The sequence below is a fragment of the Gopherus flavomarginatus genome, chromosome 2 (assembly GCF_025201925.1).
Source record: "Gopherus flavomarginatus isolate rGopFla2 chromosome 2, rGopFla2.mat.asm, whole genome shotgun sequence".
NCBI classification, from domain to species: domain Eukaryota; kingdom Metazoa; phylum Chordata; order Testudines; family Testudinidae; genus Gopherus; species Gopherus flavomarginatus.
In genome coordinates this window covers 130,461,695-130,480,779 of record NC_066618.1, presented here as the reverse complement: position 1 = coordinate 130,480,779, position 19,085 = coordinate 130,461,695, and the positions used below count along the sequence as shown (strand labels likewise).

General features: G+C 39.3%; 1 protein-coding gene across 2 annotated transcripts in view; it reads right to left on the bottom strand.

Moving 5' to 3' along the window:
- Positions 1-3,210: 3,210 nt before the first annotated feature.
- Positions 3,211-19,085, bottom strand: part of ADCY2 (adenylate cyclase 2) — a 444,758-nt gene continuing 428,883 nt past the window's right edge. For both annotated transcript variants that reach the window (XM_050938140.1, XM_050938141.1), the window contains 5 exons: positions 14,359-14,505; positions 13,183-13,290; positions 9,318-9,432; positions 5,018-5,142; positions 3,211-4,035 (listed from right to left, as the gene is read on the bottom strand). In XM_050938140.1, coding sequence (XP_050794097.1) covers positions 3,883-4,035; positions 5,018-5,142; positions 9,318-9,432; positions 13,183-13,290; positions 14,359-14,505 — 648 coding nt within the window. In that variant the 3' untranslated portion in view covers positions 3,211-3,882. The remainder of the gene's footprint in view (positions 4,036-5,017; positions 5,143-9,317; positions 9,433-13,182; positions 13,291-14,358; positions 14,506-19,085) is intronic.

Genomic DNA, 19,085 nt, shown 5'->3' with positions numbered 1-19,085 from the left:
GTTCCCAAAATGTGTGAGACTATATATGAAAAGCCTAACCTTGAACTGACAGACTAAAAGTGACAGATACTGTAATTTCCACAAGTATATAATAACTCATATCTGGCATAAAGGAATTTAATCAAAAATGTGTTTGAAGTGATTGCTTTGACCTGTCATTGGCAGGAAATACTGTCTACATGACTGTAATGACACACACACAAGGTTAGAGCATAGTCAAAGCCTAGAGATTATATAATATTATGTATGAACAAGATATCCTTCCTAGAGAATATTTACAATAGGAAGATGTAAAAAGCAACAGAGTCCTGTGGCACCTTATAGACTAACAAATGTATTGGAGCATAAGCTTTCGTGGGTGAATACTTCGCATCAGATGCATCTGACGAAGTGAGTATTCACCCATGAAAGCTTATGCTCCAATACATCTGTTGGTCTTGTAACAGGAATCTTTGTAGCTTTTTACAGATCCAGACTAACACAGCTACCCCTCTGATAATAGGAAGATGGGAGACATTCAGAGGAAATCTTAGAGATAAATGACCAATGGCTTCCTCTGGGTAGAATCTGGGGAATTATTTCTTGTTGCCAATGGAACTATTTGGGAAATCTTTGATTCAGATGGAAAACATTTCTCTTAATTCGCTAAGTAGTGGACAGACACATTAAGGACATCATGTAACTTTTTTTTTATAGGACAACTTATCAAATTTATGGTTATGTTGTAACTCCCAAGTTACTCTTAGAGATGTTTTTTCCAGTGTGGATTCCATCTTCATGGCATACCATTTTTCCTCAGCTCTGATACTCAGCATGGGACAGCTGATTTTATTATTCAGATTTCCTGATGTTTGCACCCCAAATTCGGCACTCGGCTATGAGGAACATCTCCTCCTTGTGTCAGGGACCAGCAACTGTCCCTTGGATAGGGTAAGTGATACCAGACACTTCATATGAATAGAAGAAAATATCAGGGAACTTCCTTCAACCGCTGTTGTGGTTCTAGTCTGGATCTTAATTTTCACATGTATAACAATATTGTCTCTCTTGGGCGCCTTCTCATAATTGGCTCAACAAAACATGCTGTGCTGGGTACAATCAGTTGCAGCTGGGCTGCAATCAGTTGCAGCCAGCAGGGCACAATGCCCTTTGTGCCCACGTCATGACTGTGCCTATGTTTTTCTGCAGCTATATTTTGATATTTTCAAAATTTTCCGTTTGTATGCATGTTGATGGTTGAATGCTGTGTCTATGCACTGTCTCTGCATTGCTCCTATTATGATTGCAATTATGTCTTTCCCTTAGCACCAACTGTAGCACAGCCAGAGGATTTGCTTCTGCTGTAGCAACTATCAGAAAATTCATGTGTGGGAGCCAGTAAGAGTCTATTGTGTAACTCCTCCTCAAAGATCAACAATACTAGTGACAGTTCAAATGTCTTCAACTGGATCACATATGCTAATAATGCATTATGACTGTATCTGAGCCAACCAGTTTGCATGTGCCAGGCTCTGATTCTTTTCTGGCTCACCATAATAAATACTATGCACTTACAGTACCTTTCATGTTAGGATGTCTTGCTAGCTAAGTTTATGTTGTACTGTGATCAGGAGCACAGTATCAGAGAACCTCATGGATCTCAAACTATCTGCTTTACAATCTATAATGGATTAAACCTCATTAAATCCGAAGGTCATCTGCCAGTCCTGTGCTCCAGACCCATAAGAAGTGAACTACAGCATTTGCTGGCCCATTAACTTCATCTAGCATTTAAAATGACAGTCTAAATAAAAACTACTATAATTTAATTCATGGCCATAATTGAGGGAGAGCTTGCTTCTGAAAATATTCAGAATATATAATTTTGTTTCAATAAACATCAAGATGTATTGTCCACTCATCTAAATTTTGGCTTCCTTAGGCCAATATATATTTGTTCACCTCAAAAGAAGTCAAAGTCTTAATTTTAGTGCATTTTAATTTGATTATTATATTGATTTTAATGAATTCAGTGTTAATTTATACTTTTTTTGGAGGATTTCATAAACTGACATTCTTTCCTTATAATTTATTCCTTGGAGGTTTTAAATGAATTTATTTCTGTATACACTTTTTTCATTGTTTTCAGTTACTGGGTTGTTATAAATCAGGGACAGAATAACTGTGATTGTAACTTTTAAAAAAATGCTATCTTTACAGCTTTTGTTTTGAGACATGTAAAGAATTACATAAACTTTGAAAACAGTATAAGAAGGAAAAAAAGGCCAACTGATGTCCAGTTAATTTAGTTTTATAAATTCTATCAATCTTCTTGCTTCTAATGTTGGTAGTTTTAATATTAAGATATTGACTCTCACTGGAGAAAGAAAGCAGTAAGGCTACAATAGTGATCTGACCCCATTAACTTCCTCAATTAAACTGTTAAGTGTTTTTCCATTATTAAATATTAATCAACAGCTCTTTTGCGTGCTATCAATACATAGGTAGATATAGAGTCCCTCTTGGTGTTACATGTACAATGCAATTTGTTTTCTGAAGGAATACAGCATGGCAGGTTGACTTCAAAAGCTAGGTGTAGTCTGTAAAATTGAATAGTTTTCACTGTCCCTCAAGGAGCTCAGCTGAGACTTACAGCACATTTGGTGCACTTCAACCTAATAGGGATCAATTAAGAGATCTCCACTGACAATTATGCCTATAGCTTGAAGGACACCTGCGAGGTTGAGGGGCTTTCAGAGCATACCAACAAGGGACAGCATAGGCAGCAATGTGTAAAAGGCATTCAGATTTTAAAAAAATTAGCCCATCCTGTGTATTACACAAAGCACTATAATTTTAGTTTTGTGTGGAGCAGTAGGAATCCTAGGGCTGACACTGGCTGTTATATTCCCCTGGTGCTCATCTAGTTGAGGCAATACTCCTGTCACAGCAATGGGAACCAGAGTTTAGAAAGAGGCTAGATCTCCTGGGCTGGTGAGGACTGATAATACTGGTGAGACTTTCTTGGGTGTGTGTGTGTGTGTGTGTGTGTTGTTTTTATTTTTTTAAAGTAACAAGGGCATCTGACATTAATGACTTAGACTGTAGCGGGAGCTTTGGTTGTAACCATCCTAGCTGGTGCTAATTTGTCACATCAACAATTGCTGAAAGAAGGTGCGATTATTAAAGGAAGAGGAACCATGTGGAAAGAAGCAAAACTGAGAGACAAAGTGTAAGACAAAGTACATACAAACTTTTAATGAATTAACCTTACAAAAGACAATGGCATTAAAACAGCTGACATGTTTGTACAAAACTGCTCCTTTGTTGTTAGGACTGTCTCCAGGAAAGAATGCCAACCAGGTGCCCCCAACATGTCACTGGCTATGAGACACAACTGGTGAACATATCCAAATTGTATATGGAGGGACAGAATCAATTTTATTTACAAATACTGTATATTTTAATGTCAGACTAGTGGATGCTATTGGGGAGCTACCGTATCTTCCAGGAAACATCATGCACCAGAAAATATTATGCACCCCTAGCTTTATTGCCTTAAGATTGTTTTTGTTTATCACTAACATCATCTTAGTCCCTTTGGTATCAGCCTCTGCATTTTAGTCTCTTTAGCAATCTTTGTTTTTTCTTTCTTGTCTTGAAGTAACAGTGCAAGTTGCAGTACAGTCTTCCAGTCCTATAGCACACAACACAACTGCCCTGGAATATGAGAATAGCGAGGTGCTTACCACTCGATCACCGGACCATTCTGCAGCCATACTAAAATAACAGTTCCATAATACCGGAAAATAACACGCACATTGAAGTTAAGGGCCAAAATGGAATTAAGAAGTGTGTGATACTTTCCTGAAAATACGGTATTGTTGACACCTAAAAATATTCTCAGGATGCCACATTCCCTTGTGAAAGGGACCTTGTCATTTCAGTATGTACAAAATATGTTTTCAGTTCTCCTTTTCCTTTTACATTTATTATTCCTCTGCAGGTGCACATATACCCCAGCGTTTGTAAGACGTTGTTCGTCTCCTCTGTAACCTGAAACATATAATATTTTTTTTAAAATGATGAGCACAAAAAGAGAGAATCTAATCTCTTTAGCATCTAGGACAGAAGCCAGCCTGGATGCTTTCAATGCTTTTGTCATGAGGCTTGGAAGATCTTTAAAAGGCACCTAAGTACTGGAGGCTCATTTTTCGATCTTGAGCACCTACATTGAGTCACTGCAGAGTTCCATATGTGAGCCATCAAATAATCTGTTATTTAGGTGCTTAACACCTGTTTTAGGCATTTTACCTTATGTGCTTAGGTTTGAAGACACAGGGCCTGCAGATGCACAATTAGCACTAAAAACAAAATTTGTCTAATCTACCATATGGTACTCCAAAAAGTATTTCAGATTTTCAAGAGCTGTGTATCATTCATGTAGAGCCCATGGACTGAACAGAGACACTGGTTATGGCTTATTACAACAACCTGTAACCCACTAACCCCCTCTTTTTGTCCTGTGACTGCAGAGGTGTTAATGGGCCACCCTACCTTGCATGACCCCTTAGAATATGTGCTACCTACTTATGCTAAACCATCTGTTCCACCTTATACTTAGCTGTGATACTCCGAGTACCTTTCCCAGAACTGAAGAAGAGCTCTGTGTGGCTCAAAAGCTTGTCTCTCTCACCAACACAAGTCGGTCCAATAAAAGACATTACCTCCCCCACCTTGTCGCTCTAGAACACCAACAGTCATTTTGCTTCTGCTGCTTTTCCTGAGTGATTAAATGTCTTTTAAATCTATACTTTCCCTTTTCAGGGACTGATCTTCCTGTACTGTGCATCTAGGACTGCTGGCCCACGTTCTATGTGACCCTTTTGGGCTGCAGATGCCTAGAGACTGCCCCCACAATATTGTCAATCTGCCTGGTTCATCACTAAGAACAAGTCATTGATTTATTTCATCTATCAACATGATGATCTGTTTCTGAAGGAGTAAGTCACTCAGATAGTAACATGAAAAAAGATACCTGTATTTTATCTAAGACACCAGTGCTGTCCATCCTGCTAGCCACATTCACTGTGTTGCCCCAGATGTCATATTGTGGTTTCTGAGCTCCAATTACTCCAGCTATTACAGGTCCATGGTTGATGCCTGTAAAACATTGGTTGACCCTCTGTGTTAATGAGAATTTACAAATAAGGGTGAGTAGCATATTTAGCTCATATATAAAGTAAATAAACATGTATTTGGCCTTTGCTGGATAGAGGGCACAGCAATAAATGGTATGGCCACAAGTGTATTTGATCACTTACTGCAGCAGGATATTAGTAATAAAAGTGCCAAGTTAGTCCACCTCAATTTCACAAAAAATACTTTCCTGTTATAGTTTCTTAATAACTTGCTTGTGCCATTTTTAGAGAGTATCTCTACCTTCAATTAAATAGATGTACCAGAATTTCCTTCAGTCTCTATAGAAAATGGGAATAACCTTCAATATTAAAACAGTGACTGCCAAATCTAATTATTTTTACGGCATTCTTTTATTTCTGACATACAAAGTAGACTAATGAACTCAGAAAAGTTCTTACTCATAGGACTATTTTTTGCTGATAGCATTGACCTAGAATGTTTGGGCTAATAAATAAATCTACATGATTACATTCATATCTGCTGCTTAAGCAGTGTATTATGGTAGTAAACTATTAGCTTTGATACGGATTGATAGAGAGAATAATAAGATCATACATAGCCACCCAAGAGACTTCCATCCTGCAGTCATTCTTGGTTCCTGAGTTCATTTTTGAGAAGGGGGGAGGGGTGACTCTCATACTAGGAAACGGAAGCAGGACATGACATAGGTTTCATTATCAGTAAACAGAACATGGCTCTTGTTTAGTTTTTATTTATACTATCTTGGATCTTCATACAAACATGCCCTTGACGTCAGTGGGAAATCTGATGGGATGGGGATTGAGAGTAGTGTGTAATCCTTCAATTATAACCCCACCTATGGACCATGCTTAAAAAATATGGAATGAAGCTATCAACAAAGTGAATGTGGCACTCCCATAGTAAGAGTATCAATAATGCCTTGATGGGTTTCTATAAGGAATTATACAGCTCCTATCCAAATGCTTCTACTTAGCAGATGCACTAGTTCTTTGAAGGCATTAATCACCCCTCTTCGGGGATGATGACAGAGGCCCTACAGGGCTCATTAACATGGAGGAAGTGGTTACAGTGTTAAATACAGATAATTGGGAAAAGGTGCAGCTCCCAAGTGATACCAGGTAGAGGTCTATAAATGTTTGTCTGAGCACTTGGCTCCTCAGTTTCTGAATATATTAATTCCTTTAATAGCTTGCTTAAGGCCTTTGCTAGATTAATTTGGAAAGGCAAAAACTGTTCATTAGGCTTAACAGATCATGGTACTGGATGGCCAAAGGAGACTTGCTCTAAATTTGTGTTTATTATTTTTGGTCTGCCTGGTGAGACTGTGCATGGAGGAGATACTATGGTGACTGGCACTCTAGAAACACCTAAAATAGCTCAGACAGATGAATGAGAGAGTGTGTGCAATCCAGTAAGAGTAACACAAAACAATCACTAGGGATGCTCAAAATCAGCAAAAATGTAATCCTGTCTTCAAGTCAGCTGCAGGAGCATCACAATTGCACATGGTAAACAAAACAGTAGGAACTGTGATTGCATCCAAACTATGTCCTTGTTGATTGTTACTTGAACAACCTTTAACATCTCTCTCTCTCCTAACACCATTAAGCAAAAGAGTACAACTTTTATAGACTATGCAGTAAACTCCCCTTAGAAGTTACATGTCAATAGTGTTGTTTAGAGACGTTTGCTCCATGAACACTGCTTCGATATAATCTTTTGTGCTACATTTAGTGTGTGGGTTTAGCCCTTGACTTTCATCAGCACTTGTTCGTCACATAATGCTGATGCTGCCGATACCACTGCTTTACAGGTCGTGTTGTTGGAAATTCTCTTATTCCCATCAATGATTTAATTCAATTTCCTACAGGATTATAACTCCATATCTCTTGATAAACCTACCGACTTGTGTTCACTTTGAACTGAAAGGGAAGGGAGAGGGAGATATTTCATCTTTGCTTTGCTGTTCTATTAACTGTGGCTTGTCCTACAAAGAATACTTCCAAAGGATTCATAGATTCCAAGGCCAGAAGGGATCACTGTGATCATCTAGTCTGACCTTCTGTATAACACAGGCCATAGAACATCCCTGAAATAATTCCTAGAGCGCAGCTTTTACAAAAACATCCAGTCTTGTTTTTAAATTGCCAATGATGGCAAAACCATCCGAACCCTAACCAACATGACTTTTGAGGAGTACAGTAACTCCTCACTTAATCTTGTAGTTATGTTCCTGAAAAATGCAACTTTAAGTGAAACGATGTTAAACAAATCCAATTTTCCCATAAGATTTAATGTAAATGTGGGGGTTAGGTTCCAAGGAAATTTTGGGGGGGCAGACATACTGTACAATACTGTACTGTGGTTTGGAAGTGCCCCTGGCTTGCCCAGACAGGCACAGCCCGCTGCAGGCAAGGATGCTAGGAAGCACCTTTGCAGCAGCAGCGGCAGCTTCCTCGGAGAAGAACAGGTGCTGACTTTGCCAGGGGATGCTCCAGGCCCGCCTCTTCCTGTCCCTGCTCCACTCCAGGCCCACTTCTTCCCACCCCCCCACTCCACCTCCTCTCTGGAGCAGCCACATCCCTGCTCTTCCCCCCGTCCCAAGTCCTAAGCGCCGCCAAACGGAGCAGAGACATGGAGCTTCCCTGCTCCTCCCCCCTCTCCCAGTGCTTTGTGCTTAGGATTTCTGGGGGGGGAAGGCATTGATCAGGGAAGCACCGTGTCTCCACTCCTCCCTCTCTCTTCCAGAAAGTCCTAAGTGCTGGCAGGGAGCGGAAGGAGGTGGAGAAGAAGAACTTGTGGAATGCTGTCTTGTAAAGTCACTGCTCTTCCACAGAATTTTACGAGCAGTGCACAGAGCAGGCAGCCAAACGACATTATAAGGGAGCATTGCACAACTTTAAATGAGCGTGTTCCCTAACTGAGCACCGATGTAACTTTGAAACAACATTAAGCAGGTGGATGTTAAGTGAGGAGTTACTGTACATGAATAATTAATATGAGACTAATGCCAAACTCTTGCCACAGGGTGGCACTGTGAACTAAACATGAGAGCACAAGCAGCAGGCACAAAAAAATGGCAGTTACGCTGCAAGAAAGACTAGAAAAGTGACTTGCTGCTGTTTAATTAGAAACCAAGTACTTCAGGCATGTTTACAGGATGGATTTATAGGTTTCCAATAGTTATTCACTGCTTGCATTTCACACTTTCTAAATTTCATTTTGTATTCAAAAACTGTCACACATTATTACTAGAAAATAAATCTGGGAATATATGGGCTTCTACCAGTTTTTAACTGATTTTGTCTCCTTTTCCTGGCTAATTAATAACAACCTTGCGTTTATTTTGAAAAATGTCATGATACTCTAGGAGAAGAAGCTAGAAACTGAATGATAAGTGATATCCTTAACAAACAGAATTGACTAAAAAATCTTAGTGTTTGAGGCTGCTATGTTCCAATAACTGTAGGTGTGTAACAGAAAGGAGAAGCAAACAACATAACACTAGTTCTGCCAGTTATGCAACTGATGTGGCCCTCATCTGTATGTGATTCCCAGCTGTTTCTGAATGAAAGGGGTAGGTCCAACTTTCTTGTATGTGGGGAGGTTTGGTTTAAAAAGAATTAGATCTGTACATTTTGCAGAAAACAGCATACTTTTGCTATTTTTATCACTTGAAACAAATGAGGACAGTTTAAAATGAACAGCAACCAATATACAAGAGACTAGAATATAAGAGTTCATTATTTAAGATTTGGCAAGGTAGGTTGTATTTTCAGCACCAAATGACTTAGATGCTTTTGAAAATCCCATGCTGGATTCTTTTTGCCTCCTCTCCCATTAAAATTTTAAAAGTTAAAAATGTTTAAATATAGACTGATGAGTCACCATCAAACCATTTCAGACACAAAGGCCAACATTCTCAATGGAGCCTATACTTCTGAATGCCTCCATTTTTTGGGTGCCCACCTTGAGACACACCTAAGACTACAACTGCAGAGGAAGTCAATGGCAATACCATTCAATCTCCCTTATAACAGGGAAAAGCTGCTTATCTGTCCTCTTAGCTAGTATTACTAGCTTCTTAATGTACTCATATTTCACACTGAATTCTCCCTTACAAAATATTCTTGTAAGACTCTTGTGCTACATACCTATTCGTAACTTGAAGTCATTGAATGAGTGCTTGTTTATTACATCCAGTTTTGCCACTAGGGCAAATGCAAACTCAACCATAGTTCCTATGTGCATATACTGTCGTTCAGGTTCCTGAATATAAAAAAGCAAGCAATTAGGAATCCACATAATGAGAGTCATCATAGTGTTTTCTGTATCACGGAATATCAGGGTTGGAAGGGACCTCAAGAGGTCATCTAGTCCAACTCCCTGCTCAAAGCAGGACTAATCCCCTGACAGATTTTTACTCCAGATCCCTATATGGCCCCTCAAGGACTGAACTCACAACCCTGGGTTTAGCAGGCCAATGCTCAAACTACTGAGCTATCCCCCCCAACTTGTTGCAAGAATGTGCACAAAATACTCAGAATCTTCAACATATTGTAATACGCGAGTACATTGCATGAGAAACAAAGCTGCTGTTATGTACAATACCTGATGGTGGGAACTGAAATCTGTTCAGCTTCAGCTAGAATCAACTGGGGCATAATAATATATTGTCTCTTTTACTTAATGTATGCATAGATGTCCAGGATGGGTGTGCATATCTATGCATACATTTCATTGACGCATGTGCGTGTGTCAATTAAATCCTCTCCTTTTCTAGATATTTATAAACAGTTTCACAAATATTAAGGTAGGTGTAAAAACACAGTGACCTTGATCTTATATTTTTCTTCTACTTTCAGTTTAATGAGTGCAACTGGTTTTAGTAAATCAAATATATACAAGTCAAACACAGTTTCAAATTGTAATGGAAAAGCATTACTGCAGCAGTTTGTTGTATTCAAAGCATAAAAATTACATTAACTGATTTGCTAATAAGCAATTTAAGTAAGAACACAAGCTGCTAAAGAAATAATAATTTAAATGTAGGTAAATATTTAGCAGAAAGATTCTAATTAGGTGACAAAAAAATAATCAATTTACTCAAATAGAAGCCACTGAATATGCTTCATGCCAGTTATACTACAGCGAATGATCTGGAATATGACATTTATTAATATGGGCAATGTATTTTAGGAGGCTGGGTGACTTGATTGATAAAGTAACACCTTCAGGACTGGGATATTGCTTTAAATTCAACATAGATGTCTCAATTTAATGTTCAGTGACAAACAACATTCAGAAGCAGTCTAATAAGACTTAACTGTTTGACACAACTCTACTTTCACTTACACTGCTGTTATGCCATTGATTTAAATAGAGTTAATCCAGATTTACAACAGTGCAGGTGAGAGGTCATACACAAGCCCTTTGTGTATGATCAGAAGGAGACCAGTACTGAATGAGCAGGGATCATGATGTTCCTGTTATCCTGGAAGTTAGGTTAGTGAACTGAACTCAAAATTGGTCAAGACGACGACAGCCTGTTATAGCTAAATTATATTATATACAATATACCTAGGCAAGGAGGAAAAAGGTATATTTTGACTGGCTTTTCCTTTGGCTATCTCAATATTAATTTATTGCATTAGTGTCTATGCTGAAACTGGCTGGAATTTCTGTGTGGCTGGATGATTTACAACTAACGGCAGACCATATATTCTTGAAACATGGTGAAAGTTTGATGTCTAGTTTACATTATTTTATGCATACAAATTATCTTTCTTCTTTCACTGTGGCTGCTATGATACCCAGTCCAATTACAATGCATGAGCATCATTTTGGAGAAGCTAGATAATGAAGGATTTTTAATTTGGAGATTCCTTACTTTTAATATGTTGATATTTAAAACTCTTAATAAATAACTGTGTGTGCAAATAACACTATGCCTAACCTGCCATATTTGAAAATTATGTAAAGTCTCTAAAACTTCTGGTAGCAACATCTCCATGTTCACAATGCAGCCCAAATTCAATCACTTTTGCATTTGGCAATATGCTGGAAAAAAATAAATATTATTACTAATGGTTTTTGTATTGTGGTGGTGCTGAAGGGCCTGATTGGGGCCCATTGTGCTAAGACCTGCACAAACAGAACTTAGAGACAAGCCCTGCCTCAAGGAGCTTAGAATCCCAGTAATAACATACATAACTGTGTGTTGATGGATGTTGTAATGATATATTTATTCCTTTTTCTGTTTATATAAGTGCTCACGTCGCACACTTTCTGGGCGCTGAGAGAAAAGACTTACTGCACAGTAAAAGACTCTTGCCCCACTGCAAAACCAAACCCCTTCTCAAAAATTATTCTTACAACATGCACTGGAGTCCAACAGGCTGGCGTGCTGCAGATCCAGGGGGAAGCAAAATTTACAGCCAAGTACCTCCCACTGAGGATATTCCTCTCTCAACCCATAAAAGTCCAAATCAAGGGTGTTTTAATAAAAGCACTTCAGATGACCTGAACTGCAGAGGGGGGAATATGGCAGGCTATAGAGATATGCTCTGCCCTGTCACACTGCATTTCAGTCCCAATTTAAACTGTCACCACCAGATGACCAGGCAATATGACTGGTTTGTGTGACTGTTCATGAAATCACTGAAATTAGAACTAGGAAAGACCTGTCAAGCTCATCTTGTCCATCCCATTGCAATGCAGGATTAAGTCTAGTGGTTTGTGTAGATATCTTATTTTACAATAACAAACAGGACCAGTTTAATGTGAACTTAGGAACCTTTTTAATTCATGCTCAGAGGGCCTACTGGGAAGATTTACAATGCAGCATGCTGGTGGATGCTCCAGTTTACACCCTGTAGTCCAAACAGCAAGGTCATGTAGACAAACCCAAAGTATTCAGCTGATTGTTTGTTGTTTCCCTTGGAACACAGGTAATGAAACACTAATTTTTGAAGTCCTTCATAGAACTCTCTAAATTGGGGTCCCCCCCAATGCACATCCTGACTCTTGCACCCCTCACATCCCCACCCCCACCCCTCGCACCAAATGGAAGCTGCCCAGGTAAATGCCCCACACTCAAACCTCCTGCCCCAACCCTGAGTCCTCTCCCTCATTCTAGCTCCTGGCCAGACCCTGCACCCCCAGCCCTGTGCTCAGTGTACTCCCACCTTCAGCTCAGTGCAGAGAGAGGAAGAGAATGGGCCAGAACCAGGGAGAAGGTAGGTACCCACTGTATGTGGGCAGGGCTGGTACCCCAGACCGGCAGTGGGCTGAGCAGGTCCGGCAACTGGGATCCCGGCTGGCAGGAGCCAGTGGATGGAACCCCTGAGTGGCAGTGTGCTGAGCCACTTAGCCCACTGCTGGTCTGCAGTTCTGGCCATCAGCCTTGCACAGACCGCTGCCGGTCTGGGATTCTGGGTGCAGGCCCTGCTCAGCCCACTGCCAGCCTAGGTGAACAGAACCCCAGACCAGCAGTGGGCTGAGCGGCGTAAGATCAACATTTTAATTTAATTTTAAATGAAGCTTCTTAAACATTTTGAAAACCTTGTTTATTTTACAATACAACACTAGTTTAGTTATATAATATATAGATTTATAGAAAGAGACCTTCTAAAAAACATTAAAATGTATTACCGGCACGTGAAACCTTAAATTAAAGTGAATAAATGAAGACTTGGCACACCACTTCTGAAAGGTTGCCGATCCCTGCTCTAAATCTATTCTAGTGAAGTGCTTCCGAGAACCGTTGCACTATAATAGGGAATAGTGGTTTTGGAACTAAAATGACATATTTAGACTGAGAAAATGCAAAGACATCCTTTCATGTTACACTGTAAAGAGTATAGTTCACAGGAAATTGGAGAATTTAGTGAATAAAAATATACAAAAACTTGTCCAATATGATAAAATCTATGTCAGACCTGCAATACATATGAATATACTTTGAACTTCATGTGAACACGCCTTTTACCTAGCAAGCTGTTTATGTCTTTGCTGTACCTGACTGTGTTCTTGGCTGGGCGTAGCACTCAGTCCTGTAGCTGCCATGTAAGTGCTTCCAATGGTCTTGATCTTTTCAACTCCACTAAATTTTGGTTTAGACAACAACTGTGAAGAAATAAGTTATTCAATTACCCAGATTCTCAATGTCTGTTAGCTAAATACCTTAAAAGTATTCTGATACTTAATTCTCAGTGCTGTCTTTTACCTCTTATTAGAAGAAATACGTTGAGTACAGTTTGATGGATGTAATTCCACAAGGAGTTTTGTTTTTACTTAGAATGACCTTAAAGTGCAATGGTCCATTTTATGCTTACACTGAACATCTTTTCAGTATTGTATGATCAATAGAAAGTATGTTCAGTGTATGTAGTCTAGAATATAATAGTTGCTGTTAAGTATGGGCCAAATTCTTCCCTTTTACATGTGCAGCATTCCTTGAAGTCAATGGGATCTGCATACATCTGAGGGCATAAAAAGGTTCCTACTTGTGTCACATGAACCAATAGGTAAGCCTTTTTCTGCATTCTGATATGTGACTTTGTAAAAGAAATATGGGACCTGGGTTCTCTGTTTATTGTCTCATGCATTTCAATTTCTCTCTGAGTGTGTACAGGTCAAATGCTGTCTTCAGTGTGTTGCACAGCTGCAACTATCTTCAAATTCTGCCATCAATTCCCCAGTCTGCACCTGCCTTTAGTTGAGAATGGTGGATTTTAAAGCCTTCACATTCTTATTAGTCACTCAAAAATCATGTCATCAGTAAGGCAGAAAAACTTAGACCAATACAGATCAGATGTAAGGAAATATTATTAATTTCAAAGGAAACAAATTTAAGCATCAAATTTTAGGCACTGCAGTTCGAAAACTGTGGTAAATTTCTGATATGAGTGTGGTGTGTTGAATAAATAAAGAGCCAAACTTCTCCCTTAGACACATGTGCAAGGCTCTCCCTGAAGTGGATCAATGGCAGTAGGGTACATATGTCAGAGTATGATCTGCTACATGACATATACAAATTTTTTCTTAGTCCCAAATCTCTATCAAAATATCCATGTGAAATGGACACTTAAAAATTTCCTGCCAACCTGTCCTCTCAAACATTCTCAGTCACTGTTTTACAAAATGGGGTTCTCAAGGTTTAATTGTATAATAATTGTTGTTACTAGTACTTACATCATCAAAGTCAGCAATGATCTCATTTAGCAGTCTGAGACATTCCAAGCCTTCTTTATTTACATCAGACTCTGTGTAAAATTCTTTGAAATCCGGAATAGAAGCAAACATGACACAGACACAGTCATATGACTGGTGATATAGATCCTGCCCAAAAGAAAAGAACAAAGCTCTAAATACAAAAGATTCATCAACTGCAAACAGTATGGTGTGGAAGTCCTCCCAGATTCCAACATTCTGGTACACAGAATTAACTTCTTATAATCTGATGTTTCTTATTCTTAATAGCTAGAGTTTGTTTAATTTACAGTGGGTAATTAAAAAACAAATTAAACATACTTGTTAAAGAAACCTTCAATGTACAAAATTAGAAACATTCAAAATGTTTTAAAGCTGCTTGACTTTTTCCATTAATATAAAACCTGGAAAATAACTTATCTTATGATGCTAATGAAATAGGGTTTATTTCTGCAAGCCTTTGATGCATAGAACTGCCTCTGACTTGAATGGGACTGAGTACAGGGCTGGACCTATAATTTACAAAACAATCTCTATTCTATTATTAACTATATGTATTGTAGTAGCTCCTGGAGGACTAGGCCAAGATCATGCCTCCATTGTTCTAGGCAGTGTACCAATGCATAGTAAGAGACACAATCTATGCCCCAAATAGTTTACAATCTAAAATAGACAAGAGAAAGGATGGGAGAAAGTAAGCATTATCCCCTTTTTACAGAGAAGGAACTGAGACAAAGAGATTAGTGAGTGGAACTGAAACTGATTGAGGTCAATGGAAGTCTTTCCATTGACTTCAATGGGCCGTGGAGCACAGCTGAAGTGATTTGCCAAAGGTCACAGAGGAAGTCTGTGGCACAGCCAAGAATTGAACCCAGATCTCCCCAGTCCCTGTTCACTGCCTTAACCACAAATCCATCCCTTCATATGGAGAATAAATTTGTCACTTATAGGAAACAAAAATAAATACTTCTGATGCTAGCAACTTCATACACATGGAGGCCAATACAAAACTTTAAGATGTACCAAAATCAGCTACTAAGAAGAGCCTGTGCAGTATATGTATCTTAAGGAAGATTATAATGGTATTATATGGCCAAATCCTATTCATCTTATTTACATGAGTACTCCCACTGATTTCATTTCCATCTCGATATGGATGTTGTCATAAACAGATAGTTAAGAGTTAATGTTCTTTTACCTGTAAAGGGTTAACACAGGGAACCTGAAACACCTGACCAGAGGACCAATCAGGAAACAAGACTTTTTCAAATCTGGGTGGAGGGAAGTTTTGGGTGTGAGTTCTTTGTTCTTTATCTTGGGTCTGACCCTCTCGGCTCTGAGAGTGATTTTTCTATCTCCTGGCTTTCTAATCTTCTGTTTCCAAGTTGTAAGTACAAGGATAGTAAGACAATAAGTTTATATATTTTTTTGTATTTGCATGTGTGTAGTTGCTGGAATGTGTTAAATTGTATTCTTTTGGAATAAGGCGTTTATTCACTTTTTTTTTCTTAAGCAATTGACCCTGTAGATTATCACCTTATACAGAGACTATTTTTAATGTACTTTTCTTTCTTTTCAAAAAGCTTTCTTTTTAAGACCTGTTGGAGTTTTTCTTTAGTGGGGACTCCAGGGAATTGAGTCTGCAGCTCACCAGGGAATTGGTGGGAGGAAGAAGTCAGGGGGAAAATCTCTTTGTGTTAGATTTACTAAGCCTGACTTTGCATACCCTCTGGGTGAGGGGGGGGAGAGAGATTAGCTCTATCGGTGCTTGTGTTTCCAGGACTGGAAGCAGGGAATCTCCTAGGGTCATCCAGGGAGGGGAGCCTGGGAAGAAGTAACCAGGAAACAAGGGGTGGGGGTTATTTCCCTTTGTTGTAGGACTCAAGGCATCTGAGTCTGGGGGTCCCCCAGGGAAGGTTTTGGGGAGACCACAGTGAGCTAGGCACTGTATAATTCCTAGCTGGTGGCAGCTTTACCAGGTCCAAGCTGATAACTAAGCTTGGAGGTTTTCATGCTAACACCCATATTTTGGACGCTAAAGTCCAGACCTGGGAAAAAATGTTATGACAGATGTGTCCCATTTTCTGAGGGGCAAGAGAATAAGAGCAGGGAGTATTGCAAGTCTTCAGTCTGAGAGATTAGATGGCTCTGAGTATTTCTGCATTTTCTGTCCATGTTCTACGAGTTAAATTACTACAGCATTCAGGGAGCTATATCGGAAGCTTCATATGCTTCCCTTGTAGCTTTGAAGATAAAAAGGTAAGCATGTGAAGTACTGCTGTGCAAGGTGGTAGGGTTGGAAATGGTGTTCAGTAATTCATTGTTCTTTGATGTCCCCTGTAGCTAGGACCATCAACATGGCCTGACTATGTTTGAAGTTTTACTTTCACTCAGTTACGGAAAACCAGTATAAGTTAACAGTGACTTGACAAGGTCAAATGAAAACTTAGTCAAGAAAATGTGTGCTAAGTGTGCCACAAAACAGTCTGTGGGGAACAGGCACTACACAGGTAGCTCTCAAGCAACCTTTATAGAAAATTATCAAGTCCCACAAAGTCTTGTGACCAGTATCTTACTCAATATAGACAGCAACAAATGTATTTTTCTGGGATATCAGACATGCTGGCAGGCTCATCTGTTACAGGGACCCATCCCACAGTCACCTTTACGTCACACTGTTTCAGCTTAGGTATATTTTACAAGTTTACCTTTCAAAATTACAATTCTAAAACATAGCTGGAAGAGCAGGAAAAAGGGCCTGATTCTCCAAGGTGCTGATCAACCTAACTCTCCCTCTGAAGTCAACAGGATTTGAGGGCGCTAAGGACTTTATCGGATTGGGCCCAAAGTGACTTCTCCTGGACCCTATGGGTTGGCTCAGTGTTAAAGCCAAGTGTAATGTCTTTCATTTTCCAGAAAGATGTAGTGAACATCCCTGCATGTACCTAGAAGAGTTAAAGGGGCTTTTAGCCAAAGGTTAGTTTAGATCAGTGGTTCTCAAACTGTGGTTTGGGACCCCAAAGTGGGTCCCAACCCTCTTTGAATGGGGTCATTGGGGGCTAGTTTAGATTTGCTGGGGCCCGGGGCTGAACCCCAAGTCCCATTGCCCAGGGTCAAAGCCAAAGCCTGAGGGCTTCAGCCCTGGGCAACAATACTCAGGTTGCAGGCCCCCTGCCCGGGGCTGAAGCCCTTGAGCTTCAGCTTTGGCCCCCCTGCCCAGAGCAGTGGGGCTTGGGCGAGCTCAGGCTTCAGTCCCCCCTCTTGAGATCATGAAGTAATTTTTGTTGTCAGAAGTGCAGTGCAATGAAGTTTGAGAACCCCTGGTTTAGACATCTTTATGTGCTGATTGCACCCTATGGCTTAGTGGGGTCAGACAGCACATATTTCTGTGGTCAGCTCAATTTTCATTTCACTTTCTCAAATCATTTTCATCCTCACTGGATTTTGTTTTTGTAAGTGATGTCTGAGCCACCCAAACAGTGCTGGGATTTCAAAGGCGTGAAAGGCTGCTCAAACTGTGTTCAGTGGGTGCAGATGGTGGAGAAACTATTCAACAATCTTTATAAAAAGGGTGGAGAAAGTATTTACAGCAGATTCTAGCTAACGCACACAAAAGAACTGCTTTCCTTCACTCAGCAAACTTTTATAGTAGGTTTTAATTACTGAAGCTTCTTAAAAATAATTGTACTACAAGTATACTGTAAATATTAGCATAAAATATGCATGTCAAAACAAACAAACTACATTCTGTGATCATTTATCCATCTTAAAAATTGGTGTTTGCGCACCTACCTAATCATTTGCTAAATTTAGTAATTCACAAAGGTTCTCCTGGTCATTAATTAGTATTCATTAGCAAAGTTCTATTGTACTAGATTCTACATACTGTTTTAAGTTGAAACAACTAATTTATTCAATAGATATACTGGGCTAAATTCTACAGTGCCTTAAATTACACTGAAGTCACTAGATAAGCCTAGTTCAGTAAATAACACAGTGTAAGTATTAAATGTGTCTTAACTCAGTTGATCTTGCATTCTGTGGGTATGAAAAATGGTCAATCGGCAAAAATCAACAGGATAATGTGGCACCTGGTTATAAACTATTCAAGAAAGACAGACTAGGTCAGAGAGGTGTGGTGGAGGACATGCAACACCGCACCCAAGAGATTACATGGAATCTAATGGAAGAAAATTGCTGAATGGTGGGAACTACTCAGCAGAATCTACAAAAAAACATAAATTAAATTAGAGTAACAAGAATACAGATGTATTAGTAAGTTTACACTCTACTAGACTCTGATCAGAAAAGGGCTATTGGGTGTACACTGCTGAAAAGGTGTCACAGAGACAGATAGTGATATAGAAAAGATAAACCAGGTGCACCTATTCTCTCATAATATGGGAACAAAGGGACAGCCAATGAAACTGAAATGCAACAAATTTAAACTGCAGCTGATTAAATGGAATACTTTCTTACCCAAGGAACAATAAATGTGAAGAGCTTGCTGCCATAAGATAATGTTAAAGTTAAGTGCTTAGCAGGATTCAAAAAAGGATTAGCCTTTTGTTAAAGTTATTTGGATAACAACATCCATAGTTATATTAGGTAGGATAAAAATATTTTAGAAGGGAAATAAAACCTCATGTTTAAGGGCAAGAGCGAACCAATAACTGATAGTAGTCAGGAAGAGACTTTCCCTAAGCACA